The 22076-nt window shown below is 47.6% G+C and overlaps 1 protein-coding gene across 1 annotated transcript in view; it reads left to right on the top strand.

Moving 5' to 3' along the window:
- Nucleotides 1-10528: 10528 nt before the first annotated feature.
- Nucleotides 10529-22076, top strand: part of LOC119381076 (transformation/transcription domain-associated protein) — a 54839-nt gene continuing 43291 nt past the window's right edge. Inside the window, exons 1-2 of the mRNA XM_037649063.1 lie at nt 10529-10744; nt 11554-11846. Of these exons, the coding sequence (XP_037504991.1) occupies nt 10529-10744; nt 11554-11846 (509 nt within the window). The remainder of the gene's footprint in view (nt 10745-11553; nt 11847-22076) is intronic.

Here is a 22076-nt window from a genome sequence, read left to right as displayed (position 1 = left end):
GCAGGGCCTTTGTTTCACAGTATTTGTGATAAGATTAGTTTGCCGTTCCGGCACCCGGGAGCGTCGATGTTGCAAGGAAATAAATACGGCGCATATGACCAGCAGTCGTGTGTAACCCGCCAACGTACGTGTGTGTGATTTGGTCCGGTGACCGGCATGGCCCAGGACTACCCGGTTATCACAAGTGGCGACGAGGTCGACTGACGAACCGGACGGGCACAGCACAATCACACGTCGTCATGCCTGTCGTCGGGAAGCTGGATTCGTTCGACCCGAGTACATCGGAGTGGGCGGAATATCGTGAGCGGGCCGAGCTGTACTTCATCGCGAACGACATCCCGAGTGACAAGCAGACAGCTGTATTTTTGAAGCAAGGTGTGAGAGCGGGCTAGTTGGTATTCCATAATACTAAAACTTTAGTGCAAACCGAGCACGGCGGACAAAGAAACGACGAAGACAGGCGCTAACTTCCAACTATCGTTTATTAAAGCAACACACACATATATACCTGTCACATGTGATTACACAGATATCAATCAACGCAAAAGGGGGCACTTATATTAAATAAAAGCAGCAAAACTACGCAGGACCTACACGTGCGGGTGAATTTAAGTAATCTAGTTCCTTTTTTGTTAGTGCGATGGATGGCTTGCTGATGCAGCTTCCATTAGCAATCGCTCCCGCCTCAATGATGAGCCTGATGCTATCCTTAGGGTGAGATGCCAACACTGATGTAGTGTCAAATAAAGGCACGCATTTACATTCTGCGCAATGAGCCGCCAAGAAACCATCACTGCCTTTTTTCACTTTCTGGTTGTGCTCGAGCAATCTCACATTCAGGCATCTGCCTGTCTGTCCGACGTAACTTTGACCACAAGACAAAGGGATGTGATACACTACGCCCTTTACACATTCGACAAATTTGTTTCGGTGCCTAATTTTGCAGCTATTGGAAGGCCTTCCTACCGGACTGGTTCTGGCACATAACTGCGACAACTTATTAGGCGCTGAAAACACAACTGATATCCCCGCTTTTTGACCAATCTTTTTCAGATTGTGGGATATACCATGCAGGTATGGAATGACAGCTACCTTCTTACGCACTGCTGCCTGCGAATTAGTGCACGGGTCACCGCTCTTCGAACACTTTCGGAGCTTCTCTGAAACAGATACCAGCAGGTGACGTGGATAACCAGCTGCCTTCAAGCGAGCAATCTGCCCGCAGAAGCTTTCTTGCATCGAATGGTAGCAGGACTTGGTCAAAGCGTTGTGTAGACAGGCACGAGCAATTCCGCGCTTGACAAGCTTGCTGTGTGCAGAGGCGAAAGGCAACAAGGGTTTTTTCGCACGAGGCTCATATCTCCAACATATGTGGTTACTCGAAAAGGAAAGCCTAAGGTCCAAGAATCTCAGGGATCCGTTCTCAGGAATCTCGTACGTGAGAGTTAGCGGCTTTAGGCAATCCTTGAACAGTGCCAATACTTGCTGCAGGGAACCATGCTTGCTGCAGAGACCTGGTAAGCCAATATCACGAAGTTTTTTTGGAGCAGCTTGGCACGTTTCACGGCGTTGCAGCTTCTATATCCGTACAAAGGGGCGCGAAGCCACGTTTTGTCAAGGCACGTCCGATACCATTTGCTTTGCGTGATCGGGTTTTTGAAGAACTACAGAGGATGGAACGGGAAGGCGTTATCAAACCGGTGAAAACTTATCAGTGGGCCGCGCCCATCGTTCCTGTATTGAAGCGCGACGGCCGGGTTCGGGTCTGTGGCGATTTTAAGACTACCATAAACCCGGTGACAGTCGTCGAGTCCTGCCCCATTCCTAGGATTGAGGAACTTTTTGCGCGGCTTACCGGGGGCAAGAAGTTCACAAAGCTTGACTTGCAAGACGCCTACCAGCAGGTCCTACTCGATGAGAAGTGCCAAGAGCTAGTCACCATTAACACCCCGAGGGGGTTATATCGATTCACAAGGCTGCCGTTCGGGGTTTCGTCAGCTCCGGCTATATTTGAGCGAGAGAGGGAAAATCTTTTGCACGACCTTGACCATGTTGTAGTGTACTTGACGATATTCTGGTCACAGGAACCAGTGACAAAGAGCATTGGGAGAATTTGGGCCGAGTGTTGGATCGCCTGAAAACCGTGGGACTACGACTGAAGTTATTCAAATGCGAATTCTTGAGACCAGAAGTCCAGTACTTCGGTCATATCATTAGTGCGGCTGGGCTGCGTCCGAACCCGGCTAAGACTGAAGCAGTGCTGGAAGCCCCCGCACCCCGAGCGGTCAAGGAACTTCAGAGTTACCTCGGGTTGGTTAATTTTTACAGAAGGTTTTTGCCAAACCTTTCTGCCGTGTTACAGCCGCTCAATAGTTTGTTGGCGTCGGGAACACCGTGGCGCTGGGCAACTGATGAAGAGCAGGCATTTCGGAGAAGCAAGGAGCTATTGGTTTCTGCTGCTATATTGGCACACTTTGACCCAGGAAAGCCAACTGTGCTTGTCACTGATGCCTCTCCCTTCGGTATTGGAGCAGTACTGGCGCAGCGAGAGCCATCTGGAGAAGAGCGCCCCATTGGTTTTGCTTCCCGCAGCCTGGCAACCGCGGAGAAAAACTACAGCCAATTAGACAAGGAGGCACTGAGCCTTGTATTTGGCGTTACAAAGTTCAGGCAGTACTTATGGGGCCGGCATTTCGAGGCCGTCACAGATCACAAACCACTGCTCGGCCTGCTCGCAGCAGACAAACCAGTTCCCGAATCCTGTTCTCCGAGAGTGCTAAGGTGGGCCTTGTTGCTGTCGGGGTACAGTTACAACCTGAAGTATAGGCCGGGTTCACAAATTGCACATGCCGATGGGTTAAGCCGGCTACCTCTGCCAACTGCCGAATTTGTTGTTGACTGCCCTGCCGAAGTGTTAATGCTGGAAGGAGCATACCCAGGGGTGCTGTCGTCAAATGCTGTTGCGGCAGCTACGTCCACAGACCCGGTGCTGTCGAAAGTAAGAGCAGCGTTGTGGTCAGGCTGGCAGATAAACCTAGGGTCAGAGGGAAGACCCTACGAGACGCGCTTTCATGAGATGAGTGTGCAAGGGAATTGTCTATTGTGGGGCAACAGAGTCATTGTTCCAAAATCCTTACAAATGGAAGTCCTCCAGTTGCTGCATGAGAGTCATCCAGGACTGTCCAAAATGAAGGCAGTTTGCGCGTAGCCATGTATGGTGGCCTAGCTTGGATAACGACATAGCAATAACCATTCAAAGGTGCCGTATGTGCCAGGAGCATCAAAGAGTGTCACGACCAGTGCCTGTCATGTCCTGGCCGTTCCCGGAGAAACCGTAGTCACGGCTGCATGTGGACTATGCCGGTCCTTACAGGAACACCTATTTTTTTATCGCAGTCGATGCGTTCTCAAAGTGGATTGAAGTGTTCCCGGTCTCGACACCCTCGGCTGAAGCAACTATTTCCTGCATGCGAATTATGTTCGCAAACCAAGGCCTTCCAGATGTGGTCGTGTCGGATAATGGGCCAGCATTTACCAGTGAGCTCTACTCCACATTCCTCAAGAAAAACGGTGTGAGGCGAATGCTGGTGCCACCGTATCATCCAGCGTCTAACGGTGCTGCAGAGCGGCCAGTGCAGACGGTCAAAAACAAGTTGCGGAAGGCTGGCCCTGGAGATATTCGCACTCAAATTGCCCGCATGCCCTGACTTACAGGTCAACGCCTCACGAGGTCACGGCTTGCTGTCCGTCGGAGCTGTTGTTGGGGCGGAAGCTGAGGACTGCGTTGGACCTGCTACACCCAGACCTCAGGACTAAGGTGCTACAGAAGCAGAAAATCAGATGCGACCAAGGAACAAGACCCAGGGTTTTGGGTAACCCTGGTGACCAGGTGTTCGCAAGGAACTTCCGTCCAGGTCCTGCGTGGCTCCCTGCAGTCGTCACCGAACAACGCACTTCGTCCATGGATGTTCTACTGGAGGACGGACGGCGTTTAACTCGACATCTGGATCACATCCGCCAGCCCCCTGAGGAACTAAGTGCAGACAACCAAGAGTCGGGCAGCCCAGTAGCTACAGTTCTGGCTCCAAGCTTGGACGTGGGTCAGAGGCAGCTAACTCCGGATCGCCTTCACGACACCGAGTCTAGGCAAGATCCCAGGGAAGACGTGGCGAGGGAAACGGAACTTGCTGTCACAACACCCAGTACTCCTGTCCTGCGTTGAAGTACCAGAATTCGACGACCAGTATCGCGCTACTCACCTTGAACAAATTGTTTGCATCCATTAATAAAGTGGGAGGGATGTGATAAGATTAGTTTGCCGTTCTGGCGCCCGGGGGCGTCGATGTTGCAAGGAAATAAATACGGCGCATATGACCAGCAGTCGTGTGTAACCCGCCAACGTACGTGTGTGTGATTTGGTCCGGTGACCGGCATGGCCCAGGACTACCCGGTTATCACAGTATTGTGTTAAATAATCAGTGGCAACCACAGTCCACCGATTTCCAGACGCAGACGTTGGGAATGATCCCAGCAAGCCCATGCCATCCTGATGAAATGGTGCTTCCAGTGTGGCGATTGGTTGTAACAGTCTCGCTGGTGAGACAGGTGGAGTCTTACGGTGTTGGTAGTCGCGACATGTGCGAACGTAGTGCTTGACAGGCTTCATGAGACGTGGCCAGTAATAGGAGCGACGAATTCGTTGCAATGTGCGCGTGTAGCCAAGGTGTCTGGACGATGGTTCGTCATGACAAGCATGTAAAAGTGAGGTCGGCGCAACTAGCAGGTAAGTAGCTTGCGTATGGTCGAAGTTCTTCTTATAAAGGATTCCATCCTGGAAACAAAAGGAGGCTAGCGAGCATGCGAAATTTCAAGGAAGACTGGATTTGCGCCCTTCCAGATAGTCTGTGAGTGGGCTGAGCTCCAAGTCGTTGCGCTGTTGTTGAGCCAAGTCGGTTGCTGATACGGAGGAAAGGAAAGTGTTGTCCTCATCAAGGTCTGTGTTGGCACTTCCGACTGGTGCATGTGAGAGACGGTCAGCTTCGATGTGTTTGCGTCCTGACTTGTGAATGATGGTAACGTCAAATTCTTGCAGCTGAAGGCTCCACCGTGCCAGACAACCTGAAGGATCTTTGAGATTGGCGAGCCAGCATAGAGAATAGTGGTCGCTGACTACTCTGAAAGGGCAGCCTACAAGTATGGTTGAAACTTTGTTATCGCCCAAACAACGGCTAAGCATTCTTTTTCTGTTGCAGAGTAGTTTTTCTCTGCTGATGATAATGTTCGGCTGGCATAGGCAATCACACGCTCTAGGCCATTTTGCCATTGAACCAATACAGCTCCAAGTCCGACGTTGCTGGCATCGGTCTGTAGCTCTGTGGCAGCGTTTTTGTCAATGTGGAAATGGCTTCGCAGGGTATCAAAGGCATGCCGCTGATCCTCACCCCAAACAAACGGTATGCCTTCTTTCTTGAGTTGGTTGAGAGGTTCATCGATTTTGGAAAAACCTTTGACAAAGCGTCTGTAGTACGCGCACAGCCCCAGGAATTGGCGTAGATCGCGCTTGTTTGTTGGCACAGGAAATGCGGCGACGGCGCTTGTTTTCTCAGGATCTGGGCGGATACCAGCGTGGCTCACGACGTGACGAAGAAACTTGAGTTCCTCGTAGGCAAAATGACATTTCTCTGGTTTGAGAGAAAGTCCAGCTGTTCAAATCGCCTCAAGAACTGTCTGTAGGCGCTGGATGTGCTGTTCAAAGGTGTCCGTGAAGACCACCACGTCGTCTATGTAGACAAGACACGATTGCCATTTGAGCCCAGAAAGAACCGTGTACATCATTCTTTGAAAAGTAGCTGGCGCCGAGCATAAGCCGAAAGGAAAGACTGAAGTCGTAGAGGCCGTCAGGAGTAATAAAAGCGGTCTTTTCACGGTCACGCTCGTCAACTGCGATTTGCCAGTAGCCACTGCGTAGATCCATGGAAGAAAATTATCGAGCGTTCCATATACGGTCCAAGGAGTGATCTAATCGGGGTAAAGGATAAACGTCCTTCTTCGTGATCTTGTTCAACTTTCGATAGTCAACGCAAAAGTGCAGGGTACCATCTTTTTTCTTCACTAACACAACAAGGGAAGCCCAGGGACTGGTCGATGGCTGGATGACGTCGTCCTTGAGCATCTGCTGGACTTGCTGACGTATAGCGTCGTCTTCTTTTTGCAACACCCTGTAGGCATGTTGTTGAACAGGTCTCTCGGTAGGCTCGGTGATGATACGATGCTTTTTATTTATTTATTTATTTATTTATTTATTTATTTATTTATTTATTTACAGTACCTACAGCGCCCGCGTTGGGCATTAGTGTAGGGGGGAGATAACAATTTCGAAATGCAGAAGGGCGACAATCCATTAACACTGAGGTGTACATAAAAGAAATACAGATACATAATGAAGCATCCAAGGGTGACACGTAATAAACTGACGTGTGTGGAGATACAGCAGCAAGGAAAACATATTATATATAATACATACGCGCCCGCGCGTGCGCGCACGCACAAACACACAAACACACACACACAACACACACACACACACACACACACACACACACACACACACACACACACACACACACACACACACACATAAATGCAGGCGGAGGGGGAAAAAAAAAGAGAGAACTCGAGCTTAGATCGCTAGATAGATCAAACGAAAGTGTAGGCAACTTTAAATTGTGCTCAGGCTACGATAAAATATGATCTTCAAGCGCAGTGGCGAATGTTTCCCTGGATGCGGCTACAATTTCTTGAGGTAGTTTGTTCCATTGGTTAATTGATCGCGGGAAAAATGAATATTTAAAAAGGTTAATTCTGGAAGCGAAATCACGCACTTTAAGTGGGTGATCAGTATGAGCAGATATATACGTAGGCTCCGATATGTAGTTTTCTTTGTGAATACCCGTTAAACCATGGAATATTTTGTGAAACAGAGATAAACGTAAGAATTTGCTCCTGTCTTCAAGAAGAGGCCATTCCAAAGTGTTCGTGATTTCGAAAGATCTCTTAGAAAAGTCGTAATCACCCGCGACGAAATGGGCCGCTCTCAGCTGCACGCGTTCTAGAGCGTCGATGTTCACCTTAGTAAAAGGGTCCCAAGTGCTGCACGCATACTCCAAAAGTGGGCATACATTTGACATATACAGGGTTTCTTTCAGGCTGGCCGGTGCTTGTTTAAAGTTGCGTCTCAAGAAGTTTAGTGTGTTGCTGGCCCTTGTTACGATGTAATCTATGTGGGCATTCCAAGCAAAATTGCTGGGTACTTACATTCCGTTACAAGGGACAGCTGTGTTGTATTCATGACATAGCTTGCCATCAGCGGGCGTTTTTTGTTTGTGAACCTTACGAGGTTGCATTTGAACAGGTTGAGTGTCATGTTCCAAGTCGAACACCAAGACATGATTTTGTTCAGATCATTTTGTAGCAGTTCACTATCTGATTCACTTGAAATTTCACGGTAAATGCAGCAATCATCTGCGTATAACCTCACCCGGCAAGACAAATGTTCAGTAAGGTCATTGATAAATATTAGAAAAAGCAGGGGCCCTAAGACGGACCCCTGTAGCACTCCAGATAATACAGAGACATCAGAAGAGCGGACACCACCAAGCATCACGCATTGGTTTCTATCTAACAGGTACTCTTCCAACCACTTCCAGAGGGTATTTGGCAATTTGAGGTAGGACAACTTTAGTAGTAATAGGGTATGAGATACGGTATCGAAAGCTTTCCGAAAGTCTAAAAAGATGCAGTCAACTTGCAAACCCGAGTTAAGCGTTAAGCGTTAAGTACGCAGTTAATTTAGTTTGTTCTGGAGCAAGTTTTAACTTTGGCCTCAAGTACCAGAGCTTTTTTTTCAGCCGAGGAGCATATGTTGTCTATGTGCGTTTTCCAGTTTAGATCATTCGATATGGTAAGTCCGAGGTACTTAAAATGGTTTACATGGCTTAGAGCCTTGCCATCCATCTCGTATTTGAAGGAGTTTATATTTTTAATTTTATTGGTTATCGTTATATACATAGTCTTACTGTAGTTTATTTTCATTTTCCACATAACGCACCAGTCACTAATAATTAATAATGCAGAATTTAAAGCGATTTGGTCACTGCGGCTGGTTACAGTGGTGTAAATCAGGCAGTCGTCTGCAAAAAGTCGAACCTTAATATTGGGGTTAATCTGGTCAGCAATGTCATTTATATAACTGAGAAAAATGACAGGGCCTAGCACCTATCCCTGGGGGACTCCTGACGTTACAGGCAACAGTCGGGATTTCGTGCCGTTTACCTGTACAAACTGTGTTCTTACTAAATATGATTTAATCCATTTGATTATATTGATGTTCACACCAAGACAACAATTTATCAAGAAGTTGAAGGTGTGGAACGCTGTCAAACGCTTTCGAGAAGTCTAGGCAGACAGCATTTAATTGACCTTTCTCGTTTAATACGCTAGAAAAATCATGTATAGTTTCAATGAGCTGTGTAACTGTAGACAGTTTTTGCCTGAAACCATGTTGGTTCGGAAAAAAAATATTAGAATTTTCAAAGTAATTAAACAAGCTTTTTGATATCACCTGTTCCATAATTTTGCAGCATGTGGATGTAATTGAAATAGGTCTATAATTTCCAGTGGTGTGTCTGTCACCGGATTTATGAACAGGAATAATTCTGGCAGTCAACCAATCAGATGGTAGTTTGTGCTGGTCTAGTGACGCCTTAAAAATGATACAGAGATACTTAGTTACCTATTCCGTGTATCATTTTAAAAATTCATTTGGGATACTATCAGGACCAGCCGATTTTTTAGTGTCAAGGTTAAGCAGTAATGCCAGTATTCCCTCCTCTGTAAAAACAATGTCAGGCATATGCAACATACCATCGGTGCGAGTCTCAGCAATATCATTGGACATTGGCTCCGGTGGGACGAACACAGAATGAAAGTATTCATTGTATTTTTTCAGCAATTTCGGTACAGTCGTTAATAATATTGTTGTCGACACACACATACTGTATCTGTTCGCGCGAAGGGGCAAGGTGACGCCAGAAACGTTGTGGTGAATCTCTCATAAAATTAGGTAATGTCTGCGAATAAAAGTGATCTTTCGCAGTCTCGATCATATGCTTAAGTGTTCGGAAAAGCTGTGAAATCTCCGTTTTGTTTTTTTCTTTGTTTCGACTTTTGCGTGTTATTTTACGTTTGAGCTAAATTATTTTGCGGTTAATCCAAGCATTGCGCTTTTTTACTGCCTTGGTTCGTTTTGGCACGTACTCGTCCAGACAGCTATTTACCATGTTCTTAAATCTATTCCACAAAGTGTTGACGTCAGTCGCCCCATCGAAAGAATACAATGAGAACTCAAGACAGTCCAAAATGCTAACATCATCTGCGTTACTATAGTGTGTTATACAGGTAGTAGACTTCTTTGAGTCCTTCATGGGTAGTGCTTCCTTAACAGAAAGCAAAACCAATTTATGATCTGATAATCCGTCTTTGACAGAAACTGTATACAGAAAACGTACGGCATCACCTAACAGGCACCAAAGGGTTTTCGCAATACATGTACGGAATAGTTTGTATGTTTAAAACGCACGCCTTTCTCGGTCATTTCTCTTGCTTGGCATGTGCTGCTACGCTTCGGGAATATGTGGAATCTTTTTCACCATTGTCTCTCCGTTGGTTTTTTTCCTTTTCTTTATTATTATTATTATTTTTTTTGCTTTCCAAAGTGGCGTGGCGGCTTTCACTTGCACATAAGAATGCGCGCACATGGTGAGGCTGGTTTCAGTTACGTCCTTCGGGTGGTTATCGCTTCTCGCAGCCGCAAAGCTGATGGCTGTCTGGTTTCTAATCTCTCAAAGGATGACCGCTTGTGACTGTACTGTCGTTTGTTGCTCCCCGGGGCGCAATTACACCTGTTTCCATGCGGCGCTTAATTACACACACGCCGCCTCTATGGTTGTGTTTCCTGTTTTGGGGACTTGGATAAACTAACTCCGTCTCGTTGGCAATAAGACGAAGGATTATTATAGCTTTTTCACTCGTTTCGCTTTCCGGACGGGCGCACAGCCACACAGTTTTCTTCCGTACGCTCACTCACACAGTTCGCTTATGCTCTGGAAGTGCGCGCCGGTTGCCCTGCTGCTAGTGAGTCGAGCGGCGAGTCTTCCGATGCGGACTATTCTCCAAGTGTATTTTTGCATGTGTGTGAGCTATGTTTAATACAATGCATAATTCTTATTTATAAAAAATCGTATAAGTGTTTTTTTTATTTCGCTTGTTGTTACTACGAATAAACCATGTGTATGTAACAACAAAAACGATTTTTTTGTCACTTTACGGTCACGCAAAAAAAATTTTAGACAATTTTTTTTTCTTAAATAGATTCATCTGAAGAATTTATTTCAGCAATAAAAAAAATTGTACATTCTTAAACTGCATTTCGCGAAAAAATTCGACCCTCAAAGGGTTAACACGTGTGGGTATGCATGCATCTGCAGCGGCCGCAGCTATAAAGGAGCTTCACAGCCAAGTCCTGCCGTTCCTGGTGTCTCTGGTGCACCACTACACCCTGGTGGCGGTGGCACAGCAGGCTGGCCCACTACGCCAGACTCGGCCACCCACGCAGGGCATGGACCCATCTGTGCTCGTCGATGCTCTGGCAGCCATCATGGCTCATGAGGAGAAAGAACTCTGCAAGGTGGGTGCACCCGGCCTTTCTTCACAAGAATTTATTCATTCATCTGTTCATCTGGTCCGCATACCTTCAAGTGCAGAAGCATTGTATAGGCTAGTGGGTCAGGAATTCAAACAGTAGTAAAAGATATGGCAAGCTATGAAGTATAGTAAAGAAAAAAAAACACAGCACAAGCCATCGCACAATGACCATCTACACAAATGCAATAAGGGACATTCAAAATGTAGAACTCCGTAAGCCCCATCCATCATCGTGTTGTGAGCATAAAAAAACAAAACAGTTGTACGCAAAGTGATAATGAGCACTTTGCGCAGCACTTTCGAGTTTGTTATTAACGGGCTCATTGTATCGAAATTTTATTCGGCTATATTGCAGGCAAGGCAACTAAATTGCATGGGGAAATAAGAACCGAGGTTGAAGAGTGCTTTTGTGCACTCCTGTAATTTGTGAACCTAAGCACAGTGCCGATCTTATTGGCGAAGCAAGTTTGCGTCGGTAAGTTTCCTTTTGTTTGTTGAGGTAACCAATAGCTTCGATTAAAATCTGTGTTACCTTGTTTTCTGCATTGTCACGGCTCCCTGGTTGCTTGAACAGCGTACAAAGCTTTGAGAAGTCGCTTAACAAAGACGAAAAACCAGCAGCTAGCACCTGAAATGCTGCAACATGTGTCTGGTTTCGTCGTTATGCCCAGCAAAACATGGCGGACTGAGCTTATGGGCTTGTCGAAAGACCGTGCTGTACATTTTGAAAACCTCTATTTTCTCGTCTCTCTCAAGTTTCAATTAACGAGGTTCTACTGCACTGTGGAACAGGTGGGTCAACTTGCCATGCTGCTCATCACGGAGAACTCGGCGACAGTGCTGACATCGCGAGAGCGGGCCTGCCAACTGCCACATGTGGAATACCTGGCAGAGCGGCTGTGTGCCCTGTGCTATGACCGGGCATGGTACGCCAAGTCCGGTGGCTGCTTTGCCATCAAGTGCCTGGTGGAGCGGCTGCCGCTACGTTGGGTGCTGGGACACCAGTACCTCTTTCTCAAGGCCTTGTTCTTCATCATGATGGATCTGACAGGCGAGGTCTCCAATGGAGCTGTTGACATGGCTAAGTGAGTACATGGGACGAAACGGAAAAAGTTTTGAAATTCCTGGATGGCTAGTTGGCTATGAATATTGTGGGATATACGAGCAGCACAAATGGGATTCAAAAAGAAATGTGAGTAGACACAAAACTGGTGCAGAATTGGCACAAAATGTAGTGACGGACAGTCGAATTGTAGCTGGATCAATAGGCCTTTTTCAAGCAATTCCAGAGCGCGGTGTGTGCATGCGGAGCACTATGGGAAAAGTGTGTACGTCGAGCAAGCCGGCTGTTAGTACGTGACAGTTCGCTGTGTTGTTCACAGAAGGAAACTTCACGGGACACATAATAAAGCAATAAACATTAGCTCCAAATGCTCGCCGCCACTCGTAATCGAGCCTTCTCGCTCAGCGGAACGATGCCGAGCATAAGGACAAGCGAAGGTGTAGTCCCCAAGCATCTGCATTGCGATCTGTCAAGTCCTCAGAAAGATGGCGACGAGCGTACATCGTCTCTTTTCGGCGTCTGCTAGCCCGAAAGCAGCCCGAAACCTTCCAGAAAGCTTCCACAACTAAATTTTCCTGGAATCTTCCGGCGACCTGCGGGCTCTCCGCGGGTAGCCAGAACCGCCCAGCCCGAGAAACCCCGCCCAGCGAGAAGTGCCCCGCACGGGGAGTGGAGCAACCCGAGAAAAACGAACGCGCTCTGGCTGGCTCTGGCAACTCGTGTGTAGCCAGAAGTGGAAAATCTATAGAGCCCCAGTGGCGCCTCTATAGGCAGTGCACTAGGCGTATTGGCTGTTGCCACTGCGACGGCCACTGTGTTTACCAGCAAAGTGCTCGTCGGCTAGGCCCTCTTTCGCGACATTGTCTCCACTGCTTCTGTGTTGATCACATCGCGACAGTAAGCACGTGAATTGGTGCCGTTCAAAAGGTGACACGTGTACAGGAGGCAAAGTGCAAGCCACTTTAGCTTTGCACGGAGGAAAATGGGGGATGGCATCACTTGTAGCCGGTGATTAGATGGCGGCGTACCGACTGGGTTGTCGGCACGTCGTTTCATCCTTTGTCGGGTCGGTAATAAAGCAACAGTGATGTAAACCATAGCGTTTTATCATCAAAACACTTACTACTTATCAGATAATGCGCGAGTGCCACTTTACCGGCTTTACTTCGGAGACCAGAGATAATTAGCTGGGGAAAAACAGCGCAATAAAGGACGAGGATGCAGGAACACAGTAGACTGGACGAGCGCTGAACTTACAACTGACATCTTTATTGCACCTACCGCTCGTTTTTACAAAGCATCAAACCGAGCACGCCATTCCAATCAAATCTCCAATCAAAAGCATCAGGTATGCAAACTACATATTCACTGAAAGCTAAGACGTGTACATGATTACACCGTGGGCACGCATCTTCCACACTCATATAAAAAGACCAAAAGTGACAAACCGATAAAAGCAGTTCCTAACAAGGATGAACAAGCAACAGAAAAAAACTCCAAAAAACCAACAAACAATCAACCATCCATTTTTGAGGCGCAGGCTCACCTACCGTGATAACAGTGATTGAGAGTGAGTCGATGGAAAGTTAGAGGATGACCAACAAAAAACACGGTGAAGGAAATGATTTAAATGAAACCTTTGAGATATTGAATCTCAGCGTCAGTGAGTAAAATAGATCGCTTGCTGATGCAACTGTCTCCTGCTTCCCTGATAAAAAACGCTTCCACGATTTCACGTTCTGTTTTGCCATTTGCCTTCTTGAAAAATTGCGTGATCTCAAAAGTGGGCGCCCATCCGCACTTTTTGCAATGTTTCTGCCTGAAAGCTTCCCGTTTTGTTACGCACATTCAGATTGTGTTCCTTCGCTCTCTCATTGAAACACCTTCCGGTCTGTCCTGTATATATACTGGTGTCCACAAGTAACGGGTAGTATCTTGTAAACCATGTTGCAAACGCATCGTGTGTAGCGCGTTCTGCGCTTCGTAGTGCATTGCCATCGTGAATCTATTTGTCATCGCACATAATTTAGACAGCTTGCAGGGTGCAGAAAACACCACTTCAGCGTTGTGTTTGGACGCTATTCTTCTTAAGTTGTGGGACACCCGGTGAATATATGGAATGACATGGACGTTTTTTCTTTTCTTCTCTGCTGCAGTGCTCCGTTCTGGTCGTTTAATTTTCTGCAGCAGTGCTTCACAAACACTTGAAATCACCATCGAGGGATAGCCAGCTTCCTTGAGCCGGGCAATTTGATTGTGAAAGCTGGCTGACATAACATCAACACACGACTTAGTTAAGGCTGAGTTAAGGCAATTCGTTATGATGCCCCTCTTAACTAGCTTGGAGTGAGCACTATCAAAAGGAAGCAGCACCTTCTTTGACCTCGGAAGGTACTCCCAGCATATATGGTCATGCAAGAAACGCAGCCTAATATCCAAGAACTGAAGTTCATCATTCTCTGGGACTTCAAAGGTATATTTTAATCCCTCGCTTTCATCCTCAAAAACACTAACTACGTTAGCAATAATTCGGTTGAAGTTCTTGCCTGCAGCTCCTTTCAAGACAATAAAAAAATCAACATATCTACATATTTTCACGACATTTCCGTCTTGCAGCCTCGATCTAATGCGCGCGCTAACCACAGACAAAAAGATGTCGCACAGGATGGGTGCCACCGAGGATCCGATACATATACCATTCCTTTACACATAGAACTTGTCTTCCATCTGTCCAACCGTAGAATCCGAATAAAACTTTAATGATTCCAGGAAGTTGTTGCTTGATAGGCCCACATCATTTGAAAAATCTAATTCTCCAAAATAGTCAATCTTGCCTTGAACCGCTCTGAACAACTCTTGATGAGGGATTGAATAATAAAGGTCTTCTATAACTATAGAAAAACCACTGTACGAACCCTGGCTCAAGTGTTCTACAACTTCAAAAGAGCTACGCACTACGAATGGGTCATTGCTCACCATGCCTTGGAGGTTCTTCTGCAGGTACCGGCTGACAAGGCGCTGCCACGTTCCAGTCTCAGACACAATGGTTCGAAGGGGGGTTCCAGGTTTGTGAGTCTTCACCGTAAAGAATACTTCAAGGAAACCTTTTTCCTCTTTCTTTGCTTGTAGTCCGAGGTTGACTAAATTGAGGTCATCCAGGAATTGAAGAGCATGGCGTTTCTGCTTCTTCGGATCAAATGCAACCGGTTTGAAATTCTTCTCCATCGTGCGCATAGCTTTTTCCTTGAACAGTGTTTTCGGCAACACTGCGAAACCACCTTCCTTGTCAGCTTGAAGCAGAACGATGCCGCGATCCTTGAAGGTGCTGGACACTTTTTCAAGAGGCGGCTTCTTCATGGTGTTGACAGCACCATGAAGTACCATGATAGCACCATGAAACCGCACCCGCACCGCAGGTGCGGGTGCGGTTTTCCAGACATGAAAATTAATTTTTTTGACGTTAGTAGTGGACAGAGATGATCGTAAACTTTACTGAACCAATACCCCACTATTTAGGTGGCTTTGTGATATATTTCGCTGCCGCAAAAGTACCAATACAGTCCGGTGTGTCCTATGTTGACATGTAGCCTGGAGCACTTTCACTCCAGGAAGCTACGTAAAAGCGTCTGCAGTAAATGGTAAGAGGCAAATAAACTTCCCAAATCCTGTTATATTAAATATTAGAGGGCCAAAAGGTTGCCTGCTTGCAAGAACACAAGATTACTGTGCTGGTGGTGCATTTTGATGAAGATAAGCTACTGCAAAAACTTTGAGAGCTATTTTCTCAGAAGCATGCTTTGGGCATTTAGCGTCGCTTGTGGAAAGAGTAGCATGGGAATGACTGTACTGATTTTGATCCAGTTTCTTTTTCTTTAATGCCTGCCTGAAGTCTTCTTGTGGGTATGACACTCTTTTATGTCTTGTTTATGGCCTAGTTTTTTTTCTACAAGATGAATTGTACATGACAAGCTTTCTCACTATATGTGACGGTTAGGTCTATGTGACGTCACCATCAAAAAGTCTTGAACCGCGTAGCGACCGGTTTTCTAACACAAAGATGCTAATAAGAATACAAGGCAATCCGACACAATCAGTCAGTTAATGCTTGCGGACACACTCACTTTCCAATAAAAAAAAAAAAGAGTAATTTCTTGGTCCTTACAGAGGGGTACCCTTCTACGTGCCTGCCTATAAAAGTGCCGAGAAAAGATGGTACGCATTTTTTATTTATCAGCAGGGGGTTTTACTACCAGATCGGTGACCGAAGAGCAGCTCAAATTGAGTTCAATGGCATAGTTGAAGCATCCTGTGCCAGCATTAGCCTACTCCTGTTCGGTGCATGTGTTAACAAAGTATAGCATGTCAAGAAAATTCGTGAGATCCCACGCATTGTGGGAATCGATATTATGCGATGCAGTCAGCGAGCAGCAGCCTATGCGACCTTCTTCGCTATGAGCCGAGCGTTACAAGGTCGATCGATATTTTAAGTGTAAATTGAAAAGTAAATCTGGAGTGTCCACCAGAGATCTTCATAATGACATCTCAGTGTCGGCACCTAAGCGACTAGTTATATTAAATTATTTAATTTGAAAGTTGATCTCTATCTTTATATATACCGGCTGTCCCAGCTAGCTGGGACCAAGATTAGAAAAAATAGAAAAACATGTGCTCTAGGAAAGTTCTACCTGTTGTATACTAGCGGTAGTAGTCTGTACATACAACCTGGGTTTTTTCATGACTAAAGTCAAACCTCGTTACAACGAACACCACAATAACGAACATTTCAAATTAACGAACTTTTAAGAAATCCCGTGCCGACTGCTTATAGTTTCAGTGTAAAAATATTTCACTACTACGAACTTCAGAATAACGATCGTTATTTAATTCCCATGTAATCTTAACAACACCTCAGTACTACAAACTTATATCCCGAAATGCGAGGATTCTTAGATTTCAGTGTATCGGTCATGGCAGTCGGAGCTGTAAGGTAGCAGACGACGCAGCGCGAAGAGCGGACGCCCTCCCGCAAAAACCTGGGATGGCGCGGGAGGAGAAAGACGCAGGTGGAGAACTTTTTTTCCCCCTCTGTTGCAGAGGCGACAACGCATCAGGTTTTGTAAAGGCCCAACCGCATGCATTGCACGCGACTTTCGAGCGAAGGCGACTGCGACAAACGGGCTCCGTCGCGACGGGAGCACCCACATGTCCGCGACAAAGTGTCACGGTTGCTCGATTGAAAACTATTGCGTGCACGCAGGCAAATTACGAAAAAGAATTACAGAGTAGATGAATGACAACATGCCAAATTTATTATTGTCTTGTTTGAGATAAGGATGCCCTAAAAGCGTTTCGTGACTGCCTTTTTTCGCAAACTTATGTTTAACCGTGACAGTAGTATCTGCTGTGATCCCATGGGGCGCACGGAAGCGTACGCTGCCTACGCTACGTCGCACTTTGCAAACTGCGTTATGTTGGGGTTAGTCCACGAGGCGCATCTCAACGACGTTTCCTTTTGCTGTCATAGAACATTTAAGAAAAGCCGCAGCGCCTCACATCGTTGCTTCGCAGGGAGAAGGGCTACTGGGGCTACCTCACAGGACGACGATGTTGACATTGCAGCAAGCTACCACCAATGCAGCAAGCTACCACCGAAACATCAGAACGAACCGTCGATCAAAATTAACGACAAAATACGGCCGCTGCCTCGTTATCCGCGTGAGAGGGGGCTGTAAAGAAGGTAGTCTATAACTTGCTTTCCTTGAAGTACGCGCCTATTGGAAGCATCACGAGCAAATTGCAACCGAAGCGAGGGTCAGAGATGCCGCCATTTTGCCGACATCGTCATGCTCACTTCTGGGCGACAAGCGATGTTCTCTGGCTTTCCAGAAACCTGCGACGCGAAAAGCGACGGCGATGGATGGCCCTCCGCGACAGCAAATCCTGTCGGCCGTCGCTCAAAACTCGCGTGCATGCAGTTGGGCCTTGAAGGATTGCAGCGATGACATGGACGACGATGTCACGGTAGCACCCGAAGATCGCGACGAGTCCGTGTCGGCCACAGATGCGTTGGACTACTTGAGGAAACTCCGCATATTCATAGAAAAAAGCGTAACAGCGACCGAAGCGGCGCATAAAAATGCGGACGGTCTAGAATTGTTTGTGATGCAGAGTTTGTGTTGCACCCGTCAAAAAACGATCACGTACTAGTATTTCAAATAAACGTGCCTTGTCTGACGTTCACGTGTGCATTGTTGTGAGAAACGAGTTCAAGGACGTACCGTTGCAAAGCTAGGACGTTTGCGTTACTGAAATTCTCTTGCTATGGTAAACATTTGGGCTTTCACTATAACGACCTTTCAGAATAACGGAACATTTTTCCGCGGTCCCCTGAAGTTCGTTATACCGAGATTTCTCTGTATGCGCTAATAAATAATTGGGTTTAATTAGCCAACCTTTCTATTCTTGCTCGAATCGGTAAAATATTAACTTTACGTTGTACCTTACCTCAAATAAGCCCAGAATCAAGCAATTATTTTTTGTTAAATCTGCCTGGTTGATTTTTCCGAGAAGCAAACTAAAGCGCGCGAAACATGCCAAATATGAAATACACGCGTGCTTGAGCGGCGCTACTCTAGCTCTTCCAAGCGTTCTTTAGTTGATACACGGCTGCATTCGTTCACCACCGCATTGTACAGGGCTTCACGCTCGATGACGGACGCGTCAGCAGCATGTCTTGATGCGTGTCCATCAAATGGCGTGAAGCTCTGTACAATGAACGATAGCCGGTATATATATATTGTTACGGGGAGACGACAGAAGAAGGCTGTATTTACAGTATTGACACAATCATAGAGATAGGGGTAACAACCAAGATGGCGAAAGCAGCAACGAACACGTCCTCCTCCTCTTCGTCCTCTATGTAAGCGGCACATAACATTACCCGCCGGCGGTGAAAGCACCGGCTGGGTGCGCCCAGGCAAAGACGGTTGCGAGGATGGTTACTATACACACGCGTCGGTGGGTTCCGGTAGGTGATAGGCCTTCAGACGGACAACGTGAACAATGTCGGTGCGGGGCTGAGTCGACGAGGACGAAGACAATGGCTCGATTTCATACGTCACGTCGGTCACTTGGCGGCATACACGGTATGGTCCAGTGTACGGGAAGAGCAGCTTTTCAGAAAGCCCAACACGTCGTGCTGGAGACCAAAGGAGGACAAGAGATCCAGGAAGAAAGTGGGCGTTTCTGTGACGGTGATCATAGCGAGATTGTTGGCCCGCTTGCGATTCGGTTAACCGAACGCGCGCAACTTGACGTGCATGGTCGGCGCGGGCAATAGCTTCTTGAGCGTACTCAGTAGGTGGGTACATGGAAGGCGGCATCATCGTGTCCAAAGGCAACACCGGATTTCGGCCGAATAAGAGAAAGAAAGGTGAATAACCAGCCGTCTCGCGCCGGGACGTGTTATACGCGAACGTGACAAAAGGCAATGTTGTGTCCCAGTCTTGGTGGTCGGCCGACACATACATTGCTAGCATGTCGGTAATGGTCCGGTTCATCCGCTCCGTCAAGCCATTCGTCTGTGGATGGTAGGCCGTGGTTGGCTTATGTTTGATCGAGCAAGATGTTAGGATGTCATTGATGTCCCTGGAAAGAAACTGTCTGCCACGGTCGGTCAAGAGCTGGCGCGGTGCCCCGTGTTGAAGGATGATGTTATGGAGCAAGAAGTCTCCTACATCGGTCGCGCAGCTGGTTGGAAGTGCGCGAGTAGTTGCAAACCGTGTAGCATAGTCCGTGGCAACGGCGATCCATCGATTTCCCCAAGACAGACGTAGGAAACGGACCAAGCAAGTTGAGGCCGACACGATGAAACGGCTCATATGGGATGTCGAGTGATTGAAGACGGCCAGCAGGCGGGAGTGTGTACTTCTTTCGGTGCTGACAAAGGTCGCACGAGGTCACGTAACGGCGTACCAACCTGTACATTCCTGGCCAGTAGAAACGACGGCGCGCACGATCGTAGGTTCGTGATAATCCGAGGTGCCCCGCTGTCGGCACATCATGAAGTTGGGCCAGAACAGTCGAACGAAGGTGTGCCGGAATCACAAGCAAGAGGTCAGGACCGTCAGGTATGAAACTGCGACGAAGCAAGGTGCCATCGCGTAGCACGAAGAGACGAAGGGAGGAGTCAGGAGTCGGTGAGTTGAGGTGGTCAATGATCTTGCGGAGAGTTGGGTCACGGCGTTGCTCAGCGGCGATGTTGAAGAGGTCAGTTATTGCGAGCACAGATGTAATGCTTTCATTCATCGAAGGTTCCGGTGGGTCTACGGGATATCGGGACAGGCAGTCGGCGTCCTGATGCAAGCGGCCAGACTTGTGGACGACAGTGTACGTGTACTCTTGAAGTCGTAATGCCCAACGACCAAGGCGACCAGTGGGATCCTTGAGAGAAGACAGCCAGCAGAGGGCGTGGTGATCGCTGACAACGGTGAAGGGTCTGCCGTACAGGTAAGGACGAAATTCGCCGACGGCCCAAACAAGAGCGAGGCACTCTCTTTCTGTTATTGAATAATTTTGTTCAGCTGCGGACAGAAGGCGGCTGGCGTATGCAATAGCGCAATCCTGACCATGTTGAATTTGTCCGAGAACAGCGCCGATGCGCTGACCACTTGCATCGGTATGTACTTCGGTAGGGGCAGAGTCGTCAAAATTAGCCAACACGGGGTGATGTGAGTACGTCGACGAGATGAAAAAAAGCCGACGCTTAGGCAGGACCCCAACAGAAGGGGACGTCCTTTTTAAGAAGGCATGTGAGCGGCTGCGCAATCGCTGCAAAATCTTCAACAAAGCGGCGAAAATACGAGCATAGGCCAAAAAATGAGCGAATGTCCTTGGAAGAACGTGGATTGGGGAAGTTCGTAACGGCGCGTATTTGTGCAGGGTCAGGCCGTATGCCCGCAGCGTCAACAAGATGGCCAAGCACGGTGATCTCGCGGCGGCCAAAGCGGCATTTTGAAGAGTTGAGCTGAAGACCTGCTGTGCGAAAGACTTGCAAAGTAGCCGACAAGCGTTGTAAGTGGCTTGAGAAGGTAGGTGAGAAAACGACGACATCCTCGAGGTAACAGATTCATGTGGACCATTTGAAACCCCGAAGTAGAGAGTCCATCATGCGCTCAAATGTTGCGGGCGCGTTACACAGCCCAAAGGGTATGACTTTAAACTGGTAGAGCCCATCCGGTGTATCAAAGGCCGTCTTCTCCCTATCATTTTCATCGACAGCAATTTGCCAATAGCCTGAGCGAAGGTCTATGGAAGAAAAGTACCGTGCGCCATGAAGAGAATCAAGGGCGTCGTCTATTCGCGGCAAAGTTAGACACCTTTCTTGGTGATCTTGTTAAGGTGGCGATAGTCGACGCAGAACCGCCAGGTATTGTCTTTCTTCTTTACAAGAACCACAGGGGACGCCCAAGGACTCGAAGATGGCTCGACGATGTCCTTAGCGAGCATCTTGTCGACTTCCGTTTGAATGACGCCGCGCTCGGTAGCAGAGACGCGGTAAGGACGGCGATGAATGGGTCTTGCATCCCCGGTATCAATACAGTGGGTGACCAGAGATGTTTGGCCAAGCTGCGGCGAAGCGAAATCGAAAACGTCGCGGTATGACGCCAACAAAAGGTGGAGTTCCTTGCTCTGAGAAGGGGAAAAGTCCGGGGCAATCATGTCGTCGAGCGGGTCATCAAGTGTTGCACTAGCAGCCGGGCTTCCTGAAGCCAGTTGTGGAGTATCGATGGCCAGGGCCACAGGGTCGTGTGAGTCTAAAGACGATATAGTGGCCAGCGTGATACCTTCGGGAAGCAACTGTGTGCAATGTCCAAAGTTGAGGACAGGTAGGCATGCTCGGTTCGCAGAAACAGTCGCAAGGGAGTGAGGCAGAGCTACACGGCGCGTCAGGAGAATGTCCAAGGAAGGGGTAATCAGGTAGTCACCATCACGTACAGGAGGGTCTGGGGTAAACGAGACTTGAGTAGCTGTACCTGGGCGCAAGCGAACCAACTGGACAGCACATAAACCTGGTGGCGACACGATGGTGTGGTCAGGCATAGCAGGAAGCTCTAACTGTAAAAGGCTAGGCGAACAGTCGATAAGGGCAGAATGCGTGCTCAGAAAGTCGTGGCCGAGAATGAGGTCATGGGGGCACTCGTCCAGAACAGCAAAGAGAACTGAGGTCTTGTGGTCATCGAAGCTCACACGC

Source organism: Rhipicephalus sanguineus, chromosome 2 (assembly GCF_013339695.2).
Source record: "Rhipicephalus sanguineus isolate Rsan-2018 chromosome 2, BIME_Rsan_1.4, whole genome shotgun sequence".
In the NCBI taxonomy this organism is placed as follows: Eukaryota; Metazoa; Arthropoda; class Arachnida; order Ixodida; family Ixodidae; genus Rhipicephalus; species Rhipicephalus sanguineus.
This window is presented reverse-complemented; position numbering and strand designations above follow the sequence as displayed.